Source organism: Eleutherodactylus coqui, chromosome 5 (assembly GCF_035609145.1).
Source record: "Eleutherodactylus coqui strain aEleCoq1 chromosome 5, aEleCoq1.hap1, whole genome shotgun sequence".
NCBI lineage: Eukaryota > Metazoa > Chordata > Amphibia > Anura > Eleutherodactylidae > Eleutherodactylus > Eleutherodactylus coqui.
Window position 1 is genome coordinate 34,581,496 of NC_089841.1, and position 24,556 is coordinate 34,606,051.

Consider the following 24,556-nt stretch of genomic DNA (forward strand, 5'->3'; position numbering starts at 1 on the left):
TGTTGGGCAATGCAATGGGATATTTTTATGTACCGCCGGTGGCTTCCTGGCACCCACCCATGCTGTGGGTCCACAGAGAATTATAAATGCATCTGTTTCCACTTCTAAAGAACCCCAGTCTGACTGGGGCATGCAGTGAGGGCTGAAGCCCACCTGCATTAAGCACAACATTACTACCTCAGCTGTGTTGGGCAATGCAATGGGATATTTTTATGTACCGCCGGTGGGTTCCAGGGAGCCACCCATGCTGTCGGTCCACAGGGACTTCACAATAGGGAGTTGTACCTGCCTGTGTCTATGAATTAAAAACCGCGGTCTGACTGGGGCATGCAGACACCTTGACAGAATGAATAGTGTGTGGCACATAGGTTCCCCATTGCTATGCCCACGTGTGCAGCTCCTGATGGCGGTGGCACAGGATTATATTTCTCATTGCTTCTGTACAGCATTGTGGGCTATCGTCCCGTCCCTTTTAAAGAGGGTCACTGCCTAGCCGTGCCAACCCTCTGCAGTGTGTGCCTGCTTTTCCTGTGGCAGACACACTTATAAATAGACATGAGTGTGGCGTGGCATGAGGGCAGCTGAAGGCTGGGCAGGGACAGTTTGGTGTGCGCTGTGGACACTGGGTCGTGGGGGGGGGGGGGGTTGGTCAGCATGTAACCCAGGAGAAGTGGCAGCGGAGTGTCATGCAGGCAGTGATTGTGCTTTGTTGGAGGTAGTGTGGTGCTTAGCTAAGGTATGCATTGCTAATGAGGGCTTTTCAGAAGTAAAAGTTGTTGGGAGGGGCCCACTCTTGCCGGTATTGTGGCTTAATAGTGGGACCTGTGAACTTGAGATGCAGCCCAACATGTAGCCCCTCGCCTGCCCTATCCGTTGCTGTGTCGTTCCCATCACTTTCTTGAATTGCCCAGATTTTCACACATGAAAACCTTAGCGAGCATCGGCGAAATACAAAAATGCTCGGGTCGCCCATTGACTTCAATGGGGTTCGTTACTCGAAACGAACCCTCGAGCATCGCGATAATTTCGTCCCGAGTAACGAGCACCCGAGGATTTTGGTGCTCGCTCATCTCTAATTATGAGTTAACTGCCCTTTATGGGCATGTTGGAAATTGTGTAAGCAATACGTGAAAGCATTTGATTGGGTGGACCATTTAGGGTTTTCTTACATCCGGTCCTGCGTGTGCTTCTGTCATCATGGACGTCCAACATCACGTGGTTTCAGGTAGAATGCGGCGACATCTTGGGTGTTTGATGGAGGCAGCAGGAGCCAGGTGAGCAGTGTGTTGTCAGATGATGCCTGAGGGTTATGTGTGGGTAAAAAATGTGCCCTGAGGTTATGTGCATTTATTTCTATCAAGCTGCATATTCTGATAACGGTTGGCAGAACAGGATGTGGTGGGCACATTCTGTTCTGCTGGCAGAGACAGTGAAATAGACATTTCACCTGATATATATTCTCCACCACAAAGCCTATGACTGAGGAAGTGGAGAATTCACCCGATTCTGCTGGGCAGAGCAATGCAGCTTCACATGATGTCCCTGCAAGCACACAGCAGGAGATCATCCCTCAGCCCTTGCCCCCACATGCAGACAGGCATCGGGCATCTCAACATGAGAGCTCATCAGCAGGAAGGGAGCATGCGTTCCCCTCCCCCACACCTGAGGTCAACATCCACATTAATGCATCCCCCAGTCATATACAGAAGTCACCTAGCTACAGCTATCAATCAGGACAATTTCTACAGTCTCCAGATAGTGATGATAAATGGTACTGGATAGATCACTTGTGCACACTGCCCACTAAAAGGGAGATAGACAGTTCATTCCAAAAGCTAGAAGCCTCTCAAAGGAAAGATATTTCAGTCCTGCAAAATAATATTCTACACGTGGGTCAGCGACTAGCAGAGGTGAAGGACACACAGGAAAAGCTAATGGAATCTGTAGAATCTCATAGAAAGGCCATCCAGATGCAGGCATTACAAAAATCAGATCTGTTTCTGCATCTGAATGATTTGGAGAATCGCCACAGAAAGAATAACCTGCGTATTAGAGGCCTGGAAGAAGATATCAGGTCATCCCAGTTGGAACCCTGGGCCATTAAATTCTTTAATAATCTCCTACAGAAACCACCCGATAAACAGGATACATCAAACCCTGGGACCCAAGTCTCTTGACCCCCCTAGTCCTCGGGACATTGTCTGCTGGATCCATTTTTATCAAGAGAAATAGTTGATTATGCATAAGGCCAGAGAATCTGAAGGTCTGTCTTACAAGGATCATCCTGTCAGACTAATCCCATCGCACCCACCAACTTCAGAGGGCACTGAAACCCCTGCTGTCTGTCTTGAGGGAGAGAGACATTCAATATCAATCGAGATGCCCCTTTCAATTACAGGCCCATAGAAGAAGCAAAATGGCTACGTTCAGATCCCTGGGCAATCTTTCAGGATTCCTTGGAACTTCCAAACTTCCAATGATCGCCCTCCCAGATTGGCCTAGTATTGGTCCTCTAATAGTTCCACCTCCTGGGTCGACCTGGCGGAAGGTCGGAGACAGATCAACGCACTGACTATGGGTCCACTATAATTTCTTCCAAAGAGTTCTTAGCTGCCAGTTTTGTTACCAAGCGATGGTCAGCTGTCAGTTTTGTTATCAAGTGAATGTGATCCTGTTTGCCTCTCTTCACATGCTTCTTCATTTTTAGGTTCCCTCACAGATTGTCCGTGTGTTAATGTCTGTCGGCATTAACATATTTTCTTTAAGAATCTACATAATGTGGCTGGGGTTGCCAGGCTAATGATCCTGCCTTTGACTCTCTTTGTCCTCCCATAGGATCTGCAGCATTTGTGTGCTGTACTGAAATATATTTTTTCACCTACTCTGTTGGTTAATTTGTTGAGGCGCAATGCCTTGTTTTGTCCCAGTTTCTCCCTCCTCCCATCACTGTCTTCCGCTACCCCCCTCCTCCCTCCCGCATAGGGTTTTGGGCTATGGGCCCTTTTTCATTTACGTCAACACCTCACTTCAATGGCCAATGTGACCATATGCTTCTACAACACAAAAGGTCTGAATGCCCAGATGAAGAGGAATCAGACCCTCTATCATCTATACAAGAAGAGAATTATGGTGGCCATGCTACAGATGACCCACTTTTGTGCTGACAACATACTAGGCATGGCCTCAAGATTTTATACCTCCTGGTTCCACAGCCCTCATCCATCTAAAAAAGCTGGAGGCGTCTCTATAGCATTGCACAAGTCTCTTCAACACTTGGTAATCACTTCATGGATCCAAATAGTAGAAACATCTTTCATAAACTTGAGGTTTGGGTTCCGTTTTAATATTTGCTAATGTATATTTCCCCAATCAAGCTCAGATTACATTTGGGATTTCCCTTTTGAGGAAAATAGCTAACTTTGCGGATGGATCCAGTATAATCCTGGGAGGCGACCTTAATCTGGTCATGGATCCCGAGGTGGACTCTTTGTTAGTTAAGTCCCCCATCTCCCGAGCAGCATTATGTTCCCTTAAAAAAGAACCGGAGAGACTGCACTTGGTTGACATGTGGCGGATTCTTCACGGTGGTGTCAGGGACTTCAGGTTTCACTCTACTGCCCATAACAGCTACACTCGCATAGATCATCTTCTAATTTCCCATAAACTGTTGGACCTTTACCCAATTTGCTCCATAGACCTATTTATTTGGTCGGACCACGCTCAGATTTATGGGGAACCTATGGGTTTAGATAGGAAGCCCAAAACAAATCTCTGAAAAATAAATGAAAATCTCCTTAATCACTCACTCTGTGTTAGTGACATTAAAAGAGCAATATCAGATTTTGAGGAATTCCACAAGGAATATAAAACAGGTTTACCCATTAAATTGGAGGCCCTTAAATGTGTTTAAGGGGCATTTTTATTTCCCATGAGGCTCGTCCTAAATTGAATAACCTCCTATGTGAGCTCCATATTAAACAAACTTCAAATTAAAGACACCCTTTGGATACAATAAAGGCTGAAATTTCTACACTATGGCAACAAATTCTATCTATCTTATATCAAAAGTCCCTGGGGTTTAGGGATGGGATGCGCAGAGGTGCTCTCGAACACGGGGACAACTGTGGGTGGTGTCTCTCAAGGACTCTGCATCCCAAGGCCCCAATGACCCATATCCCCTGAATCCAGTCTCAAGGGGGGGGGGGGGGGGGTGTTGTTCATTCTACCTCGGAGATCCTAAAAGAATTCCACTCTTATTACAATAATCTTTACAATATTAAACAGAATCTCCCGACAAGCAGGAAGTCAGACGATAGAATAGGTGAATATCTTAATAGTTGTGCACTTAACCCTATAGATCCAGAAGTGACTCAGAGTTTAGAAGAGGACTTTTCGTCCTCCGAACTATTGTAAGTGATTGAAGAATTAAAAATGGGCAAGAGCCCAGGCCCAAATGGCTTCACTTCTAAACTCTATAAACTTTTCAAAGATGAACTATTTCCGTTCCTTATCCAGTCCTTTAACGTGATCTCCGGGAGGAGGGGGGGGGTTGCCTTCCTTGCTCAGGCCTTACAAACTCACCTAGTGGTACTGCCTAAACCAGGAAAAGATGCATCGGTTTGTGGCAATTATCATCTCATTTCACTCATAAACATAGATTACGGCCTTCCATTCCAGGGTTGATTCATAGAAACAAGAAGGGCTTTGTCCCCGGGAGGGCAGAGATGACATAAAATCCATGTCCTTGGTGTTGAGAGCCTGACATGTGGGGTCCTCGCTTTGCCTCATTGCAGTTGATGTGGAGAAAGCTTTTGACAGAGTGAGGTGGAAGTTCTTGGAGGCCACTCTGTTGAGGGTGGGGCTTGGGTTCCGCATGAGGGCTTGGATAATGGCTTTGTACAACAGTCCTATCAGCCAAGGTCATAGTTAATGGGTCTCTATCGGATCCTTTTAGTATTCATAATGGAACAAGACAGGGATGCCCGTTGTCCCCCCTTTTATACATCTTAACAATGAAATCTCTGGCCAATGCTATCAGACTGACCGACTCCATTAGAGGAGTGGTAGTGGGTCAGATGGACTATAAGTTGTCCTTCTTCACTGATGACCTTCTCCTTTGCCTATCTTGCCCCAGCATGGGCATACCTTTATTATTACAGGAGTTCAATAAATTTAGTGTAGTAACTTTAGAATTAATCTTCAAAAAACAGAGATCCTGAATATCACCCTGCCGCAAACCAAGGCGCTGCTCCTACAGAAGCAGTTTTTATTTAGATGGCAAATGTCTGCCATTAAATACCTAGGTATTCAATTTCTAGCCCATCAGGGTTGAGACCTCTGGCAGAGTTCTTGGCAGAGACCTGTGCCCCTCCAGGAGCATGAATGAAATACTTTCAGTTGAGGAGATCCTTGGACTCACTGACACCCAGGGCAGGTTTAATTAAAATGCTCACCCTTTTTGAAGAGATTCATTTAGTCACAGGCTCTCCTAACCATCTAATCTCACTTTTATATAAGATGCTGCTGTTAAGGGAGATTAGGGCCGGACCTCCGGAGTTTGTGAAGGCATGGGAAGAGGAGTTGGGATGTAGTTTCCCTGGGGGGTCCTGGCAGAAAGCTTTTACATTAACACATAAGGGGACATTTTTCTCCAGACTTTAGGAGCTCAATTATAAGATTCTGTCAAAGTGGTACAGAACCCAGGAACACTTACAAAGAATGTTTGTTCAGTCCTCTCCCTTATGCTGGAGATACTCTAGGGATCCGGGCAATATGTTCCATATTTGGTGAGAATGCTCTCTAGTATCGGTCCTTTGGTCAGACGTCATGGGGTTATACAATGATATATGTAGCTTACCTGTCGTTCTCACATTTGAGATGGCCTTGTTGTCGATATATCTGGGATCCATTGAAAATGTAAAGAAGAGTTTGTTAACGCTTTTTGTCTAGGCTGTCAGGCAAATTATTCCCAGATTATGGAAATCTAGTTAACCCCCATCTAGAATTCAATGAGTAGAAGCGGTCAATACTCTTGTGCATTACAAAGAGATGAGAGCAGAAGAGGATATGGATATTGAGGGATTTTATATGTTGTGACAGCCTTGGTTAGACTTCATGTCATCCCCTAAACTTGGGGAGTGGTTGTCTACAGAGGCAGTCTCGACATAGGGCCCACACCCTACCCCTCTCACACCCTTGGTCTGGTGGCTACTCTCCCCTATGGTCTATTTCCAGACCATCTACATTTCTAATAAACTTATTTTTTTCAGGATTAGATGTACGCCTATTTAATTGAAAGCAACCGATCAAGGGATGTCCCTCAAATGTGCATAATGATGTCGCTCTTTACTGTTATTACAATTTTTGGTACACAACCTTTCATGCCACATTTTCATGTATTAACGTCACTACTGTCTGGATTTCTCTGTCTTAATAAAAGCTATTTGAACTAAAAGGTTGGTATATAAAATGAGATTGTTTGGTAAGGGTGAGAATGTGTGTAAGTAGGTTAGTAACTGGCTTAGTGATAGAAAGCAGAGGGAGGTAATAAATGGCACATACTCTGATTGGGTCACCATTACTAGTGGGGTACCACAAAGGTCAGTTTTAGGGCCTATTCTCTCAATAACCTGGTAGGATTGTGCAGTAAAATATCAATATTTGCAGATGACGCAATACTAGTAAAGTACTTAACACAAGAGAGGATGCAAGGAGATTACAAGATCTCGATAAGTCGATAAAAGAGTACAAGAGGGGCCTGGACACCTATCTTGAGCGATACAATATTATATGTTATAATCATTAATAACTTCAAAAGGGTTATTCATCCAGGGATTATTCTGATTGCCAGATTGGAGTCAGGAAGAAATTGTTTCCCCTTAGATGGGGAAAATTGTCTTCTACCTCATTGTTTTGTTTTTTTTGCCTTCCTCTGGATCTACATCAGGCGGTAATAGACTGTACTGGATGGGCATATGTATTTTTTCAGCCTTACATAAAATGTTACTGAAAAAGCCTTAATCTGATATTTTTTTGATATAACCAAGTAGCACATTTTCCTCACAGCCTGAACTCTCCAGATGACGACCTTGTGTACCACCACTGAGAAACGAAACAGTTGTCCATTTTCATTATAAAATATCTATACTTAACAGATGGCCGACGCGGAAAGACAATATATTGCAAATCCCACAGATGCTAATAGAATGCGATGGCCAGGACTGTATCGTCTATACAAACACCAACTACATGTTAAAACCAAAAGAAAACTCTTTTTTACGAAACAATATTTTTTCGAGATGGGTAATCAATCCAGACATCTCCTGGCCAATTTAATCAAACAAAACGGACAATCTAACTCGGTGCTTAAAATAAAAGCTACAGCCGGACAATTACTAACAGAGGCACAGTCTATAGTGACTAGATTCAAAGAATACTACGCTAACTTATATATCTCCTCAAATAGTTAATTATTAACAGATAACTTGAGATATCTTGAAGATTTAGCCTTCCCATCTCTTTCATCTGAACAGGTAGAATTATTGGAGGCCTCAATTGAAATAGAAGAAATTCAATTAGCAATTGAAGAATTGGCATTAAATAAATCCCCTGGATCGGATGGTCTTCCATTGGAAGTGTAACGAAAATATGTAGACCAGTTCTCCCCAATGCTATGTGACGCTTTACAGTGGGGATGTCAGGAGAATACTCTTCCATCTTCCTTTTATGATGCATCAATAATAGAATTGTTAAAACTGGGGAAGGACCCAACTGAATGTGACTCATATAGACCAATATCACTACTTAATGTAGATTATAAAATACTGACTAAAGTATTGGCCACTAGACTGAATAAAGTAATCCTTTCTATAATCCATGAGGACCAGACAGGTTTTATGCCCGGGAAATCAACTACGAATAATATACGTAGAACCCAAACTATAGTACAACTGGGCAGAATGCATAACAAACCTTGGGCAATAGCGTCATTAGATACTTAAAAAGCATTTGACTCTGTGGAATTGAATTTTCTGGAGGCTTGCTTGATCCGTTTTGGTTTTGGGCCACAATTCTTGGGATGGGTTAGGCTACTATATAGGTCACCCATGGCAAATGTGATAGTTAATGGTATACCATCAACGGAATTCCCATTGACAGGTGGAACGCGACAAGGATGCCCCTTGTCTCCAGTCCTGTTTGCAATAGCAATAGAGGCCTTGGCCATTCGTCTGCGCACTACCCCTACTATAACGGGAGTGCAATGGGGGGGTAGGGAGAGTAGGGTCGGACTGTATGCGGATGATATGGTCTTATATCTCCACAACCCCGAACACTCCTTTCCGCGAGCTCTTGAAATAATAAATTTCTTCTCTAAATACTCTGGGTTGTATATAAATTGGTCCAAATCAGCAATAATGTATACGGCCCGAAATCCAACTATGATCCCCTGTGTGCTAACCAGCGGATTAATGAAGATATCTAAATTTAAATATCTGGGAGTAAATATAGTACAAGACCATGAAAATACAATAGCTGAGAATATAGACCCGTTATATGACTCAATAAATGCTAAAGTTAAAATTTGGTCAGGGCTGCCTCTTTCGGTGGCCGGTCGAATAAATCTGATTAAGATGGTAATCCAACCTAAATGCCTATATTCTCTACAGCACATACCAGTCAAGGTTCCAGAGAATTTTTTTTCGAATGCTAAATTCTTCCAGATCCAGATCCAAACTAAAACTTACTAATCTGCAAAGATCCAAAAAACAAGCTGGAATGGCACTATCTGACTTCAAATTATATTATCTAGCGGGACAGTTGCGGAACCTTCGGTTCTGGTTTGGCGAGAAGATGCCACTGGCCGATTATTACTTGGCTAATGAGGTGGCTGGGCAAAACTTGATTGGTTTTTTAGAACATCCAGAGTATATAAAGGCGTCTAAACTCTTACCCTTACATAAGCTGGCTCTATCAGTGTGGCAGACAGCCAGGACGGTCCAACAATATACTGATACAATGACTGATACCCCTTTATGGGGAAACCCTACCTTGTCGTCAATACAATCATTGCAAGATGTTGGATACTGGGTTGCGCTCGGGATAAGAGTATTAGGTGACATATATGAGGATAACATAATGCTATCCTATATACAATTATGGGAGAGGCTACAAACACCCGGATTACAACTCTTTAGATATTTTCGACTATGGAATACTTTAAATGCTCAATTTCCACCAAATGTTATTAAAATTTCTAAATATCCAATAGTGGGAATTCTAAAAACACAGGGACCTAAGGGATTGATATCACTACTCTATACACACTTGTTTTGGGCAAAATGGACCATGATCCACTGTTAATTTATGATAAGTGGAAAAGTAACATTCCCACGCTGACAATAGAAGATTGGCAGGAAGCAATAGGGTCACACCTATTAGTATCTCCAGCAATTAATAGTAAGCTTATACGATTGTATATTATACTAGCGTACCCGTCGCGCGTTGCTGCGAAGACATACATACATACATACATTAGTTTTTATATATCTAGATAGCAGCTTTCAAGTTACCTCAGCGGTATAATATATAACAACCAATCACAGCACAGCAGCTTTCATGTTACCTCAGCAGTATAATATATAGCAACCAATCACAGCACAGCTTTCATGTTACCTCAGCAGTATAAGAAATAGCAACCAATCACAGCACAGCTTTCATGTTACCTCAGCGGTATAATATATAGCAACTAATCACAGCACAGCTTTCATGTTACCTCAGCAGTATAAGAAATTGCAACCAATCACAGCACAGCTTTCATTTTACCTCAGCATTCTCAATATCCAGCAATTGTCTTGCGAAACGTTCAGCGGATGCATCATTTTGTAGTTGAACACGCATCCCGTTGCTCGTAATGCCTTTTGCTTTTGAGCTTGAGATGGAAATCAAACGATCTTTATCTGGGGGGCATAACTGTCGACGATGCTCACAGGATAGGTGTACTATGCCAGTAATCTTCCCAGGAGTGTACTCAACAACTTCCCAAAGTTTCATGGCGATTAGATGAATGGTGTAGTAGCGCAAAAAGGACAGACAGACAGACAGACATTCCTTTTTACATATATAGATGACATCAGGAAGTGAGAGAATTAGATTCAGTACGTAAAATTTGGACGCTAATTCTTTGGCGCATAGAATTGAATAATCGAGTTGGTACCTATTAACTTTTCCTATTTATCACATAATCAATGCTCGTGCCAAATTTCAAGTTTCTATGACATTGGGAAGCGAGAAAATTAGATTCCGTACGTAAAATTTGGATGCTAATTCTTTGGCGCTTAAAATTGAATAATCGAGTCGGGACCCATTAATTTTTCCTATTTATGACATAATCAATGCTCATGCCAAATTTCCTGTTTCTACAATATCGGGAAGTGAGAGAATTAGTGGCAATGATGGAAATCGAACGATCTACGTGGGGGGGGCGTAACTGTCGACGACGCTCGCACGCTCGCCATTTATCATAGCATAAATGTACTATGCCTATAATCTTCCCAGGAGTGTACTCAACAACTTCCCAAAGTTTCATGGCGATCGGATGAATGGTGTAGTAGCGCATAAAGGACAAACAGACAGACATACATTCAATTTTATATATATAGATCAGGCATATCTTACACCAGTTCGCCTGAATAAAATGGGCAGAACTAATACAACATCCTCTCATAGGCGTTATCAATCAAATGCCGATTTTTGGCACTTAATGTGGGAATGTGCTTATGTTAAAACCTTTTGGGAGGAAGTTTTCACTTTAATATCTGGACTTCTACCAGTCCCTTTGGATCTAGATCCTAAAATAGCGGGGTTTGGGCTGATAGATGAGGAGGCGTGGACCCATCATGATAAGATATTTATCAGAGAGATACTATTTATAGCCAGGAAGGCAGTGGCCATGCGATGGATGGCAACGAGACCGCCGTCTATCTCATACTGAATGAGGTTAGTGGATACTATAATCCCCTATGAAAAGGTGATCTATCAACATAGGGGATGCCTCGATAAATTTGAAAAAGTATGGGGTTTATGGACAAACTCTCACAATACCCTATAAGTAGCATAAATATAATTTTGGAAAATAAATGAGGAAGAAACAAACACACAATCACACTATGTACCAACAAGGTACAAAGGTTTTCTTTTTCTTTTTAAATGTTAAGCTGTTATGAAAATGATACCGCATTAGGCCGCCTGCAGACGAGCGGGTCGGATCCGGCGGCGAGAATTCTCGCCGCGGGACCCGACGCCAGCGCCTGCAGGGACGAGCGTGTACTCACCCGCGCTTGGCGGCCCCGGCTCTTTCATGTGCCGGCTGCCGGGCAGCCGGCGCATGCGCAGACCGGAGCCGGCGGACGGGTGAGTGACGTTCCTGTGCGAGGTTCTGCGAGCCCCGCACAGAAATAGGACATGCCACGGTTTGTTTGCCGCGCGACATATCGCGCGGCCAAACCGCGGCCGTCTGCATAGGAGTGCGTATTGTAATGCACTCCTATGCAGGCTTTCAGTGGCGGAAATCCCGCGGAAAATCCCGCCGCGGGATTTCCGCTTGTGTGCAGGCGGCCTTACTAAATTGTGATGTAAGTTACAGAACAAATGAGAAACATATTGTATGGAATTGATTGTAATAACTGTATAATATATACACTCCTTGTCAAAAACAATCCTTGCCATCAAAGGAGTTGTTGGAATGGAATGAAACTTTCTCTGTGTGATGGTAACATTGATATAAGTAAGTGATTAAAATATCAGAGCAAAAGAAGAAGTTATTGTGGAAAACTGACTCGTAAGTTAACCTGGATTCATTGCTGAAGACGAGCAAGTTCCACTATATCAGTCCAGCTTCAATGTTCAAGACACCACTGCAAACGGAAGTGACAGTGGGTGACAAAGGTAGGACACATAAAGGGTGGCGTGAGACCAAATGTCCTTCAGCCAAGTGCCTGGAAATGGCTCAGACAGACACAGCGGCCTGTAACAATGGTGACACCTGTCTCTGGATGGCGGAAAATGAAACAGTTAGAGCTGCTTTTGCTTGTCAGATGATCCTCTCTACTGGTACTCTGTTGAAGACATCCTCAGCCCAATTGCCTTGTGTGTGTCCCATCACTCATCCACTGGTCCCAACACCTCCTATGAGTCGGGTCAGAGCGACCTAGGTGGCTTACAACTCGTCGATATAACCATCCAACTACTCACATTCCAATAATATGCCCCATTTTAAACTCTGTTAACTGAGAAAAATATCTTGGATTGCATCCTAGACATGTCTAGCGGTCTACAAGCTCTACACAAGTGGAAAAAGAAGTCCACTACACACAAGTAGCTTCTAATAGTTTTTTCTATAGGCCAAAGGTGGAACAACTTTTAGGACCTCAGATGGCAAGACCAATCATCTAATCATGCCACAACTCTAATCATTTGCATATCTGCCTGAGGGTGCCTTCACACTGACGAGGAAATTGCATGATTTCCAAGCACTGCGACAAATTGCAAAATTATGAAGCCAATGGCTTCATAATGTCCATTATTTTTGCGATCTCCCCAAGGAGATTTCTTTAGCCCTGTTGGGATGGGAGGCTGTTTCCTTGTGGAAACGCCTCACATCCGGGGCTTCAAGAAGGACTTCAAGAGCGATATTGGGGTGTCAATCACATCCAGATATCGCTCTCGCCAGTGTGTAGGACCCCTGAGATGTGACTGCATGCAGAGCGTAGCGGGAATAAGACAACTCCTTCTAGGGGCTGGATTGTTTTAACAAAGTCAAGGAGTCTTGTCATTTGCTGTTTATTTTCTTTTTTCCTCATAGGCTCCCTAACCCGAGTCTCCTAAATGCTTCTGTTCTTTCTTTCTCACTTAATAATTAGACCAAGCTTTCAGTTTGGCTTTTCATATGTTTTTTAATTTTTCTATACATATTGGCCTTTATTTGTACGTTAACTCATGGTGCACAAATTGAGCCTTTATTACACTTATTTCATAGTTTAAGAAAATTAAAAAAATTAAAAAAAAAAAAGGTCAATAGAAAAAAAACAACCCACCACACATTGCTTTACTATGTAAAAAAGAACACAATTAAAATTGTAGCTTTTGTAACAACCCATAATATAACATCAGCAGATTATTGATCATGTATGGTGAATGCAGTAAAATAATGCCAGAATAGCTGTTTTTGAATTTTTGCATTTTTTCCCTTAAATGGGCAAAATTGGCTTCTACTTCATTGTTGTTTTTTTTTGCCTTCCTCTGGATCAAGAAGGGGGGGGGGGTTAGAGAGAGGGAACAGGCTGAAATGGATGGGCATATGTCTTTTTTCGGTCTTACTCACTATGTTACTGAAAATAAATAAAATAAAAGAGGATCAAAAAGTTGTATGCATCCCAAAGCAGTGGCAAGAAAAATATTGCCGCATTACAAAAAAAAGCTGCCACTCATCTCTAGCAATATAGAAATAGAAAAAAGGATGAAGTGGAGCAACCCTGATGTGGAACAGTTTGAAATGAGGAACTAGGAGCTTGGTAGCAGAGATAGTATGGAGACTACTTCTTTTTTATTCTTATGAAGGTGCAGCCTATCTACGAAACTATCCACCCATAAGGTGAACATATAGTATCGCAGGCAAAATAAAAGTTAAAAAACACTTTTCTGGAGTGGTGACTATGGCGCAACATTCAGACAAAGATAATGGTCATATCTATTTTTGCCAAAAGAAATATTAGTTTATTAATAAGGACTAGCTTGTGAATGTGTTTCGAGGTATGTGAACCTCTTCCTCAGCACTTGCTGGGGATATACATCCATGACGGTGTATATTACAAAAAGTTCTTTCAGCGCTGAAATCTAATGGTTCTATTGAATTCTATGGTTTTACATTTCAGGACATAAAAAAATCCATCTACTCCTTAGAATGTTTTAAAACTAGTGTAGAAGTGTGATACACGATCGCTTTTGAGCAAATTTTGTGCGATAATCGTTGTGTGTAAATGGGCCTTTAAGGTCCAACCACAGCATTTCATTTCAGTTCAATTGAGCTCTGGACTCTGGACCATTGTAACACCTTAATTCTTTTCTTTTTTAGCTACTCTGATGTAGAAGTGCTGTATGTTTGGGATTGTCTTTTTAGATGAACCAGTTTCGCCCAAGGTTTAGCTTTTGGACAGATGGCCTCACATTTGACTCTAGAATACTTTAGTATACAGAGGAGTTCCTGGTTGACTCAATGACTGCAAGGTGGCCAGGTTCTGTGGTTGCAAAAAGAACCCAAATCGTCACCCCTCCACTACCGAGCATGACAGTTGGTATCAGGCATTTGTGCTGATATGCTGTATTCAGTTTTTGCCAAACATGGCGTTGGGCATTATGACAAAGCATCTCTACTGTAGTCTCATTTTTCTAAAGGACATTGTTCCAGAAGACTCGTAGTTTGTTTAGATGCAAATTTGCAAACCTTAGCCATGCTGCCATGTTCTTTTTTTAGAAAAAAGAGGCTTTCTCCTGGCAACAATTCAAAGTAAGCCTTACTTTCTAAATGCTATGTCATGAACTAGAAGATTTAGCATGCTGAGGCCTTCAGTGTCTGAGATGCAGCTTTTGGGTTTTTTGTAGTTTCTCTGTGCATTGCATGATCTGAGCTTCAGGTGAATTTTTTGGGATGTTCACTCCTGAGATGACTGTCAACTGTCTGTAATGTTTTCAACTTATGGATAATTTTTCTCACTGTAGAATGAAAGACTAACATTGTTTAGAAAAGGACTTACGACCCTTCCCAGATTGATGGTCAACAACAATTGCTTCTCTAAGATTATTGATATTGTATTTTCTCCTTGGCATTGCGTAAACACACACCTGAATGCTCCAGGCCAGCAAACTGCCAAAATATCTGCTTTTACAGTAGTGGTTACATTTGCTGATGATCAATTAATCAAGAGCATTTGATTACCAGCACTTGGTTGCTACTTCGCCCCTTAATTCCCATGTAAGCAGTAGTGGTATACTTTTTATAATTTTTCACTTGCTTCTGCATTTTTACCTAGTTTTTCTTAAGTAAATAAAAACATGGTGTAATTTGTTATGTGTGGTTCATCTAGGGTTGTATTTACCTTCGAATAACCAGATTTAGCAAAATCATACAATTCACAGAGAATGTGCTTAGGTTTTCTCATGGCTGTATATATTTGTAAATTTGCTATTTCTGTAAATTAAGTTATATATATATAAAAATATTGCCATAAAAAAACTAAATTAATTCAGCCAAAAACAATCCCCCACATGGCTATGCAGCAAAAAGAATTTCGTTAGGAACAAAGTTTCACTGTTATTTTTATACAAATCATCATAATTTTGTGCTCTACGTTATTTACATTTTCTCTTGTATGACATAGTATGTCACAGTAGGTTCACATATTGCGGTGTTATAGCAGAATTCCACAAACAAGTACATTACTAGAAAAAAAAAGTCAAAAAAATGCCCAGAAAAATGACACAAGAACTGTGACATTTAAAAAAAATGCAGTACTTGTTAATTACACAAGTTTTAAAAAAGGAAAATGTTTATTTTTGTGTGTGAGTTTTTAGATGGATAAGAAGTTGTGATTTCCAAGTAAAACATTTCTGACATTCTGAACATAAAAATGGTTTCTCGCCTGTGTGAATTCTCTGATGTTTAACAACATCTGCTTTCAGAGCAAAACGTTTCCCACATTCTGAACATGAATACGGCTTCTCTCCTGTGTGACTTCTTTGATGACTAACAAGATATGATTTTAGAGTAAAACATTTCCCACATTCGGAACATGAAAATGGTTTCTCCCCTGTGTGACTTTTCTGATGTATTACCAGATTTGCTTTGTTAGTAAAACATTTGCCACAATCTGGACATGCATGTGGCTTCTCTCCTGTGTGAGTTCTCTGATGTACAAGAAGATGTTCTTTCTTATTAAACATTTTTCCACATTCCGAACATGAAAATGGCTTCTCTCCTGTATGCATTCTCTGATGTATAGTAAGATGTGACTTCACAATAAAACATTGTCCACATTCTGAACATGAATGTGGTTTCTCTCCTGTGTGAGTTCTCTGATGTACAAGAAGATGTCCTTTCTTATTAAAACATTTTCCACATTCTGAACATGAAACTTGCTTCTCTCCTGTGTGACTTCTCTGATGGATAACAAGACTTGACTTAGCAGTAAAACATTTTCCACAATCTGAACAGGAATGTGGTTTCTCTCCTGTGTGACTTCTCTGATGCATAACAAGACTTGATTTAGCTGTAAAACTTTTTAAACATTTTGAACATGAAAATGGTTTCTCCCCTGTGTGTCTTCTTAGATGTTTAGCAAGACTTGATTTATCAGTAAAACATTTGTCACAATGTGAACATGAATACGGTTTCTCTCCTGTGTGAGTTCTCTGATGTCTAAGAAGACTTGATTTATCACTAAAACATTTACCACAATCTGAACATGGAAATGGCTTTTCCCCTGTGTGACTTCTCTGGTGTTTAACAAAACTTGATTTATCAGTAAAACATTTGCCACAATCTGAACATGAATATAGTTTCTCTCCTGTGTGGGTTCTCTGATGTTTTACAAGACTTGATTTATCACTAAAACATTTCCCACAAGCGGAGCATGGAAATGGCTTCTCTCCTGTGTGAGTTCTTTGATGTAAAAGAAGATAACCTTTCTTATAGAAACATGTCCCACATTCTGAACATGAAAATGGCTTCTCTCCTGTGTGAATTCTCTGATGTATAACAAGATTTTCTTTGTTAGTAAAACATTTACCGCATTCTGAACATGAATACGGCTTCTCTCCTGTGTGACTTCTCTGATGTTTGATAAGATATCTTTTGTCATTAAAACATTTCCCACATTCTGAACATGAAAATGGCTTCTCCCCTGTATGACTTCTCTGATGAGCAACAAGATTTGTTTTCATAGAAAAACATTTTTTACATTCTGAACATGAAAAGGGCTTCTCCCCTGTGTGACTTCTCTGATGTTTAACAAGACTTGATTTATCAGTAAAACATTTGCCACAATCTGAACATGAATACGGTTTCTCTCCTGTGTGAGTTCTCTGATGTCTAACAAGATTTTGTTTAATAGTAAAACTTTTCCCACAATCTGAACATAGAAAAGGCTTCTCTCCTGTGTGAGTTCTCTGATGTCGAAGAAGATATCCTTTTTTATGAAAACATTTGCCACATTCTGAACATGAAAATGGCTTCTCTCCTGTGTGAATTCTCAAATGTGCAACCAGATTTTGTTTACTAGTGAAACATTTCACACATTCTGGACATGAATATGACTTCTTTCCTGTATGAGCTCTTTGATGTTCTGCACTATTGTGACTATTCTGCTGCTTATCATTCTGTGATGAATCAAAAGATAGAACCTGTATGGGACAATTAGGTGATGGATCTTTGTTGTGAAGAACTGAGTGGGTATCTGGGATAATGGAATCTGCTTCAAAATCTGCAGATATCAGATGTCTCTCTGAGTTCACGACCCCGTCATCTGTTAAGAAAAAAAACTCATTTTGCTATTTTTGATTTCACTCAAAAGTGATGTTGATATTTAGGAAAACGTATATATAAATTATAAGTCATGTAGCAAAATACAAGACACTGGTGGAAAAGCAGATCAAATCCAGGTCCTTACTGGCCCATCAGGGATTTGGTGAATCACCTGGTGTACCCATAGTAGTGCTACTGCATGTCATACCTCTGCTTAGTTCTCTCTCTCCCTGCTAACAGTACAGTCTGAGTAGAGGAGGTATTCTCTAACAGCTTTGGCCATTTACATAGCAGGTTGGCTAATTCCAGTGTTCTCCCTGCTTTCCTGCTGTGCTCATCCTGTGACTGCCTCCTATCCTGTATCCTTTGCTGCCCCTGCAATTGCAGCAGCCAGGCTTAGCCTGCCATCTGCTACAGCAAAAGGAAAAATGGGCATAGCTGCAACATTTCTAAGAGAAGCACAAGATGTTCTTTTTAGGTCAACTTCTCTGTATTATTTCAGACCAGTATTCACATCGCGTTTCAGAGCCGTGGTGCCCCTTCCTCAGTATCTTGCTGGGAATACACTTATGCATAAATGGGTTATATAATATCAAATTGGGGGAAAGGGGGTGGGGTTATTGCACATGATAATCGCATTAAAATAACTTTAGGGCCAAATAAAAAAATACCAGAGAATGAATATAAAGTGAAATTAAGAAATAAAGAAAAAACAAAGAAACAAATACATATAAAGCGCATGAAATAAATAATCAATAATGTCTTAAGGTAATACATAGTAAATCAGCATACAAATACGTGGATTTGGCTAAAGCATATAAAAACAATCCACTTTATCCTGTTTACAAAGGCCTGCTATGCACGGTCTCGTTAAACTCTGGAGTTTGCCAAAACGACCTTAAAAATAATGTAAAAAGGAACATATAAAGAAATACATCTAAAACATCAATTTATTTATTATTTATGAATTTAAATAGATTTTCATAACAAGGGTGCAGGTTTCATAAGGAGCATCTTTCAGTAATCATTATAATGTGCGCTGATTATGTTCTGGAGCGTTAGGCTGCTCCCACACAGGAGAGCAGAGCCGCTTTGTACAGCATGTAGTGTGAGCGCTTGTCTGGGCTTTTAATGCAGTAACAAGGCAGGCAAAGAAAGCCAATGACGTCACCACCTTCACTTTCCCTTTGATGACGTCACCACCTTCACTTTCCCTTTGATGACGTCACCACCTTCACTTTCCCTTCTGGTGGGATTCAACGCTGCGTTCATAAACCCATTTAGCGTCATACTGTATTTTTGTGAGCGTTGAAAACTTCCCATTGATTTTGATGGGGGACGCATCACGTTTAGAAATGCTGAAAATCCAGCCGACAGCGCTAACGCAAGTCTGAGAAGCCCCAGTGAAATCAGTGGAGGCATTTTACAGCGTTTAGCGCAGCAGAAAACACTAAAAATAGGAGCATCTGTGTGTATGTGCGTTCACATCGATTCCTCGCGCTCCAAACAAGGGAGATGTGCTGATCTATAAACTTAAAGGGGTTGTCCCGCGCCGAAACGGGTTTTTTTTTTTTTCAACCCCCCCCCCCGGTCGGCGCGAGACAACCCCGATGCAGGGAGGTAAAGGAAGCTTACTGGAGCGCTTACCTTAATCCCCGCGCTCCGGTGACTTCAATACTTACCGCTGAAGATGGCCGCCGGGATCCTCTGTCTTCGTGGACCGCAGCTCTTCTGTGCGGTCCATTGCCGATTCCAGCCTCCTGATTGGCTGGAATCGGCACGTGACGGGGCGGAGCTACACGGAGCCTGCATTCTGCACGAGCGGCTCCATAGAAGATTGCAGAAGACCCGGACTGCGCAAGCGCGGCTAATTTGGCCATCGGAGGGCGAAAATTAGTCGGCACCATGGAGACGAGGACGCCAGCAACGGAGCAGGTAAGTAAAAAACTTTTTATAACTTCTGTATGGCTCATAATTAATGCACAATGTATATTACAAAGTGCATTATTATGGCCATACAGAAGTGTATAGACCCACTTGCTGCCGCGGGACAACCCCTTTAATACCCTTGTCCCAATGGGTCTGAGCGAAGCCTGGGAAATATGTAGTTAGGGAGATATATATGCACAATATGCAAGTACCGTCATGAGGAGTCCTGTGCTATCATCTATCTTACTTCATATATACACATATCTATTAATTATGCACACACATATATATATATATATATATAGTGCCACCATAATAAAAAAAACGAAACCCCAACAATATCACAATTGCATTTTTTTCCCATTTTCTCCATTTAGAAATGTTGAAAAGTTGTTATAATGCATTATATTGTGCCATAAGTGATATCCACCAAATCTAAGCTGTCCATCAGGAAACAAGCCCTCATCTAAGCTGTCCATCAGGAAACAAGCCCTCATGTGGAGGTTCCCTCCGTCTTGCTATAAGCTTCGCTGGAGTAAAATGGACCAACAGTTTTAAGAGACGAACGCCTCTTCATTACTTTGTCACATCTTACTGCAGTCAACGTGAAACAAAGTGCATTTCTGCAGCCTTTTCATCTGTTCCGCCCCCGGGAATTATTGATGCTATAAGAATAATTTCAACCAGTGTAAAATGTAGTAAAAATGTCAGTCTGCAGGAGGCCCCCCCACCTCCTCTGCTGAGTAACACTTAAAGGGGTTTTCTGGCTCATCCTATCCTTGGGCCCCAGTATGCAGCTAAATGGCACACACATGTTTTCCGTACGTCCGGTGGAAGTTATGTGACGGCTGCGGCCAATCAGATGCTGTGGCATCCCTGTCCCAAACATCTTGCATCATGGCTCATAGAATGTGAGTGCTGAAGCAGGGGTTCGAAAGGTGACGCTCAATCCTCTGATTGGCCATAGCAGTCACCTGACTTTTGCCAGGCTGCACACCTAGAAGCCGGTGCAGGGCCTCGACAGCTATTCAGCTGCGTCCCTGGGGGAAAGTAAGTAGAGCTGAGTAAACTATGTTTTTTTGCAGACTGGGCCATATTTGTACTCTGACCGAACAAAGGAAATCTGCAGCCGGTGACCGAGGAGAATCTGTGACTCATCTCTGCTGTATTTAGTGGTTACTACTCACCTGGGCGGTTACCTGTAGGAATCCCCTCTTTAAACTCCTGTTTGACCGTCACATTTGTCTCTGTATCATCAATATCGGTTAGATTTTTATCTCGATACAAAAGCTGTGATACAAATATTGTAAAAGTCAGCAGACGGTTGGAGAAGTCGTGTGGAAGGTTTTACATGACCAGAAAAGATTATTAATCATCAAAGTACTACTAATCATCAAATGACCACTTGTGGTCTGACAGTGAGTGACATGCTCCGCCCCGATCATATGACTGTGACATCATCACAGGTCCTTCATCAAGTTACATGCTCCACCCCTGATCACATGAAGGTGACATCATCACAGATCCTTCATGCCAGCCACGATTTTAGCTCAGCAAGCAGTTGAATCACTGGAGCATTAACTCCGCCCCTGATCACATGACTGTGATGTCATCACAGGCCCTTTAATATTTTGACCAACTCCAACCATCATCATAGGTCCTTCAGTGAGTTACAAGTGATAATGTCATTTACTATATTATATTATTAGTGGTGCATTGCACCACCAGAAATACTGGTACAATAAATAATACTAATAACTAGTCAAAATACTAACGACCACCTGTCTGTGAGTGACTGTGGGTGAGTGAGTTACATGTTTTTCCCCTAATCATATGACGGTGACATTGTCAAAGGTCCTCAAACAAAAAACTTGCAAAGCCTGACAGTAGCCATGTGCTTAGAGGACCTGTGATGATGTCACCATCATGTGATCAGTCACCTCGGCTCTGTGTCCTTGAGTGACTTACATGCCCCACCCCTGATCACATGACGTTGACATCATCACAGGTCCTCCATCCCTGTGCAGATTACGGGTGGAGTACATTCCCTACAAACCCCTGCAGCCTCAGTTGCTATGGAATACTAACGACCACCTGTTTGTAAGTGAGTTACATGTGAAGATGCCACCTTCATGGGATCAGTCACCAAGGCTTTGAGCTCCGCCCCTGATTACATGATGGTGATGTCATCTCAGGTCCTTCACTTGACCAAAAACATGGAGAGCTAGATAGCAGCCGTGTGCTTATAGCACATGTGATGATGTCACCATCATGTGATCAGTTACCTGTGTGGAAGGGTCACATGACCAGGGGGTGATCAGTGTGTGCAGGACTCTGATGTGCTATTATGTGTGATATACATGTAGCAGAGCTGGCTGTGTGTCAGATCTGCATGTAACAATGCTGTGTGTGTGACATGCATGTAGCAGAGCTGTGTGTGCGTGTGACGTGCATGTAGCAGAGCTGTGTGTGCATGTGACGCGCATGTAGCAAAGCTGTGTGTGCATGTGACGCGCATGTAGCAGAGCTGTGTGTGTGACACGCGCATGTAGCAGAGCTGTGTGTGTGTGACACGCGCATGTAGCAGAGCTGTGTGTGTGTGACACGCGCATGTAGCAGAGCTGTGTGTGTGTGACACGCGCATGTAGCAGAGCTGTGTGTGTGTGACACGCGCATGTAGCAGAGCTGTGTGTGTGTGACACGCGCATGTAGCAGAGCTGTGTGTGTGTGACACGCGCATGCAGCAGAGCTGTGTGTGTGACACGCACATGTACCAGAGCTGTGTGTGTGACACGCACATGTACCAGAGCTGTGTGTGTGACACGTACATGTACCAGAGCTGTGTGTGTGACACGTACATGTACCAGAGCTGTGTGTGTGACACATGCATGTAGCAGAGCTGTGTGTGTGTGAAATGCATGTAGGAGACGTGTGTGTGTGACACGTGCATTGAGCAGAGCTGTATGTAGTGTGTAACACGCGAATGTGGAAGAGCTATGTTAGGGTGTGTGACATGCGCATGAAGCAGAGCTATGTATGTGTGACGCACATGTAGCAAAGCTGTGTGTGGTGTGTGTTACACATGTATGTAGCAAAGCTGTGTGTGGTGTGTTTGACACGCACATGTAGCAGAGCTCTGTGTGCTAACACACGCATGTAATAGAGCTGTGTATAGTGTGAGCGACGAGCATATGTCGCAGAGCTGTGTGTGCTGTGTGTCACGCACATATGTAAAAGAGCTATGTGTCCAGCGCGGCTAGACACGCTGCATGTTGTCTCAGTGGAGGAGATCAGCGTCTACCAGACACATCCGCTGTTTGTCTCGTGGGAAATAAAGGAGCAGATAGATATAAATCCAACCTGTTGGCTCCTTATTCCTACCAGCAGTCTCCACCGCCAGAAAACTGGGAGAAGATCCAGACAACATGTAATGTCTCTGGTCAGCGGTAATCCTGCCATCTCCACCGGCCTCATCACACAAGTAGAAGACCTCTAATAAGACTGAAGACAAGAGCTTCACAGCCTTCTACAGATCAGAGGGACATCTCCACCTACCTGATGGTCCTGTGGAAGAAGAGGACGGGGACATCTCTCTGGTGGGCTTCTCTTACTGGATGGAACTGGAGGAAACACAGACAGACACTGAAGTCATTCTTTACATACAGATAATAAAGTCCCCGTGTATTTAGTCCTGTCTATTACCTGGTGATGGGAGCGGCTGGCGGGTCTCCATCATGGCCTCCTTGTACAGATCCTTGTGTCCTTCTAAATACTCCCACTCCTCCATGGAGAAATAGACAGCGACATCCTGACACCTTATAGGAACCTGACAACACAATATACAGTCATTACCCAGAAGCCTTCAGTGCTGTTACTGTATAATGTCCCAGCATTCCCTGCAGCGTCACCTCTCCAGTCAGCAGCTCAATCATCTTGTTGGTGAGTTCTAAAATCTTCTGTACATTGAAGTTCTCATGTATCAGTTGGTGAGGTGGTAGCTCTGTGATTGGGTGCAGAGGTCTCCCCCATCCATCACACACAGGGGCCCAACAGCCATCTCTAGAGGTCTTCTTCACTACCGTGTAATCCTGTATATGGGGAGACAGTAATAAATATCACTGCAGACATTTCCAGAGTCCATCACCTCTCCAGTGACATCATCTGTTATTACCATAGATAAGAATGATGTAATGTGACATCATCAGAATCTCTCACCTCTCCAGTGAGCTGGAAGATGATCTCTAGGCTGAGACTTAATATACTCTCCACGATCTTGTTCCTGTTCTTCTCCATCCTTGACTGGTTGATCAGGGAAATTCTCTTATGCAGTGAAGGACAACAGAGGATCCTATACTGCGGGGACCTGAGTGGACAGAAAGATGATCCAATATGAAAACCACAGAAATCCAAAGTACAAAATACATTTACTGGAGAGAATAAGTGGAACCATTTGAAGAGCCAGTAACACAGAGACAGCAGATCAACCATGTAGGAACCTCTTTATCTCACTCTTGTAACAAGGCCGGATTATCGTACGTGCTGATACACATGACCGGTGCTGACCAATCCCTGGCCTCAGAGTACTGGCATGAAAGTTTTGAGATTGGTATCCCTTCTTCCTCTTCCTGTGACAACATGTCATTGTCCCTGATACCGTGTATCATCTGTTCCAGCAGGCAGACATCAGGGTTGATCATGCTGATCACTGCATTATCACAACCCAACGGTCTGGTCATTTCGCACACGTCTTTGATCTGCAGCTTCTCCACAGGCGTCAAGTGACCCTCATACAGCGCCTGCTAACCGCACACAGCATCCGGTACTCCGTGATCGCTCTCTGCTGCTGGCTTAGCCTCTACAACACATGTAACATGGAATCCCATCGTGTAAGCATATCACAGATGAGGTGGTTTGGTGGTAGCCTGAACAGTCGCTTCATGAAACAAGGGCTTCATGCTCCCCTCCAGGACATTGTCCCAGTGTGTTGTTAGGGATATGTGATGCCCCTGGCCATGCTTGCTGTACCCCATATCTGTGGTCAGGTTCACCCTGCCA

At 42.6% G+C, this 24,556-nt stretch overlaps 1 protein-coding gene across 1 annotated transcript in view; it reads right to left on the bottom strand.

The window, feature by feature from the left end:
• The window catches only part of LOC136629124 (zinc finger protein 585A-like), a 62,125-nt gene that overhangs the window by 32,693 nt on the left and 4,876 nt on the right, over positions 1 to 24,556 (bottom strand). Inside the window, exons 2-7 of the mRNA XM_066605260.1 lie at positions 23,717 to 23,864; positions 23,410 to 23,589; positions 23,204 to 23,327; positions 23,057 to 23,121; positions 20,689 to 20,791; positions 15,627 to 17,573 (exon numbers count right to left, since the gene is read on the bottom strand). Coding sequence (XP_066461357.1) covers positions 15,627 to 17,573; positions 20,689 to 20,791; positions 23,057 to 23,121; positions 23,204 to 23,327; positions 23,410 to 23,589; positions 23,717 to 23,864 — 2,567 coding nt within the window. The remainder of the gene's footprint in view (positions 1 to 15,626; positions 17,574 to 20,688; positions 20,792 to 23,056; positions 23,122 to 23,203; positions 23,328 to 23,409; positions 23,590 to 23,716; positions 23,865 to 24,556) is intronic.